The sequence below is a fragment of the Orycteropus afer genome, unplaced genomic scaffold (genome assembly GCF_000298275.1).
Source record: "Orycteropus afer afer isolate SDZICR_OR568_19922 unplaced genomic scaffold, OryAfe1.0 scaffold00119, whole genome shotgun sequence".
NCBI lineage: Eukaryota > Metazoa > Chordata > Mammalia > Tubulidentata > Orycteropodidae > Orycteropus > Orycteropus afer.
The window spans coordinates 1,168,920-1,175,090 of NW_006921706.1; the positions used below are offsets into that span (position 1 = coordinate 1,168,920).

The 6,171-nt window shown below is 42.2% G+C and overlaps 1 protein-coding gene across 1 annotated transcript in view; it reads right to left on the minus strand.

The window, feature by feature from the left end:
- The window catches only part of SCIN (scinderin), a 103,800-nt gene extending 98,139 nt beyond the window's left edge, over positions 1–5,661 (minus strand). Inside the window, exon 1 of the mRNA XM_007944063.2 lies at positions 5,463–5,661. Coding sequence (XP_007942254.1) covers positions 5,463–5,661 — 199 coding nt within the window. The remainder of the gene's footprint in view (positions 1–5,462) is intronic.
- Positions 5,662–6,171: the final 510 nt, after the last annotated feature.

A 6,171-nucleotide genomic window follows, 5' to 3' on the forward strand; every position in this document is an offset into this window, starting at 1 on the left:
AGAGAGAGAGAGAGAGAGAGAGAGAGAGATACATATATGTGTGTGTGTGTATATATACACACACATGTAAGTTTCACTGGTTTTGCTTCTCTAGAGAACCCAGCCTAAGATACTGACCTCATCGTTTTCCCTTGACAATGCTAAACTTTGCATAAATTATTTATAACAGTGAACATATGTGGTATAACTTCCCTGTGCTAAATCCTGTGTAAGGTAGTGGGAATCTAAAGAATGATTGTAACTCTTTCTGTGAAAGAGTTACAATGTGCTAAATGGGTGGACACATAAGCAGATAATAACAACAGAAGGCAGTATTTAAAATAAGTAACGTATCAGACAGTGTTTCACTGCTATTCATAAGGTTTTCACTGGCCAATTCTTTGAGAAGTGGATGACCTCTTCCTTCTTCCTAGTCTGTTTCAGTCTAGAAGCTCCACTGAAACTCATCCACCATGGACAACACTGATGATGTTACAGACCATTTAAAGAATAGATTTGATGCATTGAACACCAATGACCAAAAACCAGAGGAATTGTGGGATGACATCAAGAATATCATCCATGAAGAAACCAAAAGGTCATTAAAATTACAGGAAAAGAAAAGACCAAAATGGATGTCAGAAGAGACTTTGAAATTGCCCTTGAGCAAAGAGAAGCTAAAGCATATGGAAGAAATGACAAGATAAAAGAGCTGAACAGAAGATTTCAAAGAGCAGCTCAAGAAGACAAAGACTTCTCGAACTGTTATAATGAAATGTGCAAAAACCTGGAGTTAGAAAACTGAAAAAGAACAACATGCTCATCATTTCTCAAGCTAAAAGAACTGAAGGAAAAATTTAAGCCTTGAGTTGCAATATTGAAAGATTCTATGGGCAATATACTGAATGATGCAGGAGACATCAAAGGAAGATGGAAGAAATACACAGAGTCACTGTACCAAAGAGAATTGGTCAATGTTCATCCACTTCAGGAGGTGGTATATGATCAATAACTAATGGTATTCAAGGAAGAAGTCGAAGCTGCACTGAAGGAAGTGGCAAAAAACAAGGGTCCAGGAATTGATGGAATACCCATTGCGATGTTTCAGCAAACAGATGCTGCACTGGAGGGACTCATTTAGCTATGTCAAGAGATTTGGAAAATAGCTACTTTGCCAACTGACTGGAAAAGATCCATATTTGTACCCATTCCAAAGAAAGGTGATCCCATAGAACGTAGAAATTATTGAAAAATATTAATATCACACACAAGTAAAATCTTACTGAAGATAATTCAAAAACAGTTACAGCACTATATTGACAGAGAACTTCCAGAAATGCAAGCTGGATTCCTAAATGGGGTATCATTGCTGATGTCAGATGGATGTTGGCTGAAAGCAGAGATTACCAGAAAGATGTTTACTTGTGTTTTATTGAGTATGAAAAAGCATTCGATTGTGTGGATCATAACAAATTATAAATAACTTTGAGAAGAATGGGAATTGCAGAACACTTAATTGTAGTCATGAGGAACCTGTACATAGACCAGGAGACTGTCATTCGAACAGAACAAGGGGACACTGCATGGTTTAGTGTCGAGAAAGGAGTGCATCAGGGTTGTATCCTTTCACCATACGTATTCAATCTGTATGCTGAGCAAATAATCCAAGAAGCTGGACTATATGAAGAAAAATGCAGCATCAAGATTGGAGGAAGACTCATTAACAACCTACGATATGCCAATGACACAACTTTGTTTGCGGAAAGTGAGTGTGATTTGAAGCATTTACTGATGAAGATTGAAGATTACAGTCTACAGTATGGACTACACCTCAATATAAAGAAAACAAAAATCTTCACAACTGGACGAATAAGCAGCATCATGATAAATGGAGAAAAGCTTGAAGTTGTCGAACACTTCATATCACTTGGTTCTACAATCAACCAATGGAAGCAGCAGTCAAGATACCAGAAGATGTATAGCATTGGGCCAATCTGCTGCAAAAGACCTATGTCAAGTGTTGAACAGCAAAGATAACTCCTTGAAGACTAAGGTGCACCTGACACAAGCCATGGTATTTTCAATTACCTCATATGCATGTGAGAGCTGGACAATGAATAAGGAAGACCAAAGAAGAGTCAATGCTTTTGAGTTGTGGTGTTGGGAAAGAATGCTGAAAGTCCCATGGACTGCCAAAAGAACTAACAAATTTGTTCTGGAAGAGGTGCACCCAGAATGCTCCTTGAAAGAGAGAATGGCCAGACTTTATATCACTTACTTTGGTCATGTTATCAGAAGGGACCATTCCTGGGAGAGGAGCTCTAGTAGTGTAGTGCCTAAGGCACTTGACTGCTAACCAGAAGGCTGGCAGTTCAAACCCACCAGCCAGTCCTCAGAAGGACGGTTGGGCAATCTACTTGTGTAGTGATACAGCCTCAGAAACCCAAGGAGGGGTCGCTATGAGTAGGGCCATGGCACAAAACAACAACAACAACATTCTCCGGAGAAGGATATCATGCTTGGTAAAGTGGAGAGTCAGTGAAAAAGGGGAAGGTCCTCAACAAGATGGATTGACACAGTGGCTGCAACGATGGGCTCAGTTATAGCAAGGATTGTGGGGCTGGCACAGGACTAGGCAATGTTTCGTTCTGCTGTACATGGGGTCACTATGAGTTGAAGACAACTCGACAGCACCTAGCAACAACAACATTTTAACTAATCTCAGATATGCAAGGATATCCTGGAAACACTGAGGGAGAGACCTGGAAAAATGACACTTCCTCTGTGCTCTCTCATTTTACATTTCGTCTTCCTTTTTCTATTGTTGCTCCATTTCTATGCTGTGCACTTTTTTCATTCCAGTCTGACTTAAACATCACCTCCTTTCTTTCCTCTTCCCACTTTTTCCCTTAGTCAAACCTTTTTTCTTCCTAAAATTTCAGTTCTCCCTCCTGAAACTTTCTTTTAACTATCTCTTTGACTAAACTTTAGGCCTTGAAGTAGAATATTTTAGGTGATTATTCAGCTTGCTTCAGATGAATAAAGTAGGAAGAGTTGCTGAGAAATTCCATATTAAGGGCTTATTAACTATTTTGCTTTAACCTTGTCTATGTTCTTCATGATATTTCTCTCAGCACAAGAACTTTCCAATCACTATCATTTTCCTCAAAGTTTTCTGTTTCCCCATAACCACATATACTTTATATTCATTTCACAGAACTCCTCACATTCAACCTATGCCATATCACTTTTTGTGCTTGTGTTGTTACATCTTCAAGGTTATTAATTTTCAGGGAAAGTTCATCAATTGTTCATATCTAAAAAAAAATGCCTTACACAGAGCCAGGCCCATTGAACAGTTACCAAATGAAATGTCAATAACAGGCTATTCACTTTTAGCAGAACTTTAAGATTGTAAACTGTTTCTGCCCAAAGCATTTTCTACCCCATTTTTTAAACTGATAGGCACCAAACAAACAAATAAAAGTTAAAGCCAATCTGTGAACTCTACAAAACACAATCCTTAAGGAACTTTATTTGCATTTGGAACTACTTACAGAATTTAAGTATTGTGTTCATAGTCATTTTTAATAAGTCCTCTGATAAAAGTCATACTTATTTCATCCACAGCATGATATGGAGTTCTTTAATATTTTACTTCACCCAAATGACAAATGGGGAGCTCTGGTGGTGCAGTGCCTGAGGCATTTGACTGCTAACCAGGTGGCTGGCAGTTCAAACCCACTAGCCACTCCTCAAAAAGAAGATGGGCAATCTACTTCCATAGAGATACCACCTCTGAAACCCAAAGAGGTGTCGCCATGGGTTGTAATCCACTCAAAGGCAGTGAGTTTGGTTTTGGTTTAAATGACAAATGTGGCATTTCTGAAAGTTTTATTCATGTCACATCCAACTTCAGGATGCAAAGACTTTTATCTATCATCATTCATTCATACAGGCTATATATTAAGACATAGGTGTTTTCTGGTATAAAAGATAGATTACTCTGTGTTACATTATAATATAAATGTTGTTGTTGTTATGTGCCCTCGAGTCAGACCTGATTCATAGTGACCCCTCTTTGGGTTTCCGAGGTGTATCAGTACAGAAGTAGATTGCCCAACCTTCCTTCCGAGGAGTTGATAGTGAGTTTGAACTGCCAGCCTTCTGGTTAGCAGTCAAGTGTCTTAGGCACTATGCTACCAGAGCTCCTTATAATATGAATACTGACATTTTAACGGGGAAAACAAAGTGTTTGCATTTCAGATTAAGCACCTTTGCAAGCACAGAATTTTAATAGTGAATTTTATAATTCTCTCTTTCTTTGGATGCCTCACTATGCCTGCTCCTGCTCCAAGTGTTTGCTTATGTTGAGAAAAATCACTCAACAATGATTTCTACTATTTTATTTCTTAATATCTTCAAATAGTAGAAATAACAAATGTTGGCTTTCAGGGGCTTAAAAAAGTATGTTTTCCCCTTAAGCTCAGGAATAAAACTAAAAGTTGATAACCACACAAGTAGGAGGGAAGCAAGCCAGTTTCAAAAGAAAGTAAAAGGCTCAGATAATCCGCATGTTATTAGAGGGGTGTGCCCACTGGCACAAGACCTCATCGGGAGAGGTTGGACATGCAGGATGTTTACGAGTAAAAGAAGGTGGAAAATGTAGAACACACAAGGCCCAGTGTCCTGAGTGCCTGGCCGGAACGCAGCCCCAAATAATCGCTCTTGCTGAAGGAGCCCTTTTGTTCCATCCTGCGTCGTTGATAAAATACATAATAAATTAATAAATATTAATAATAAGAAGCTCATCTAAATAAAAGGCTTAAACAAATTAGACATATGGAGCTAGTTATTTATATTGATATTTTTTTCTGCTTCCATCCGAAGTTGCCAGTATTCTCGTAAATAGTAGGTTTTCCCCGCCAACCTGCGAGCAGCGTGCTTCAGGCAGGACCCTGATTTAAAGATACCGGTAGCACTAATCCTCACAATTTGGAGAGAAATATAAATCGACGCCTAAGGGCAAAAGTGGGTGGGGCGGCTTCTAGCCAGCTGTGGCAGAAGTCCACAAACTTGTTTGACTTCATCTCCACTTTGACAGGGAACCAGGACTGAACTCGTCAGAAACGGGTCTTGACCAGCACCACCAGCTCCGGGCAGCAGGAGCATTTGCAGACAAATGAAACGAGGAGACGGCGGAGGAAGTAGCCTCAAAGCCTGGCAACTGGACACTGAGACGGTCAGGGCCAGAGGGTTAAACACCTCGCGACTTCAGCTGCACCCTGCATGTACAGCCCACTGAGTACTGACTTCCACGGAGAGATGGTGACTGCAGGAAAGTGCAGCTCCGTGGAGATGAGAGAGGCGATGAGTCTACAGTCCTTGCCCCTCTACGTCCGCCCCCGCTCCCCAACTTGTAAATCTTAGACTCGCGACCTCTCCCCTCCCGCGTCTGGGTCGCGCTGCCAGCTGCCCCTTACCCAGCCAGAAGTGCAGGCGGTAGGTGAAGCCCCGGCTCCCCTTGACCGTGTGCAGCACCAGGTAGGCATCCCCGACGTAGAAGCTGCCGTAGGCGCTCTCGGGCACCGGCACTAGCTCCAGTTTCTCGACCCTCCAGACCTGGAGCCCCGCCTGCTTGCCCGCCTGGGCGAACTCCTTGTGGTACAGCTCCTGGGCCATGGCTCCTGCACGCGACGCTCCCGGGGGCACGAATTCAGGTCTGAACGTCGCTAACCCTAGGGTCGGACTAAACCGAGACCTGCAGGAGGGAGCCTAGACGCCGGGACTTTATAGTGTTCTTCCCTCTGGAAGGCGGGGCCCCGAAACGGGAGGGGCTGAGGGGCCTGGTGAGTGCTGCTTTGAAGTTCACATGCCCTTCCCTCTTGGGGATTCGTCGTCGCAGAGACCTTTTTGAGATCTACAAGAGACTTATAGAACCTCCTGGAAATGCCTGCTCCAAGGAAGAACATTTTCCCTGGCAAGACTTGGAGATGAACGATTGAAACTCTGTTTGGCGCCACCAATGCACAGCTCACCACCACCTTTCTGCGGTTATTCCTATTCTCCGTTTATCTTGTTATTTCCGGGTCTCAGATGGGCCTGGAATGTATAAAGTGAGAAATGAGCGCTCTGGCTCTAGAGGTTGAGTCAGTGTTTTCCTAGAAGGAGCTGTGGCATCCTCTACAGACA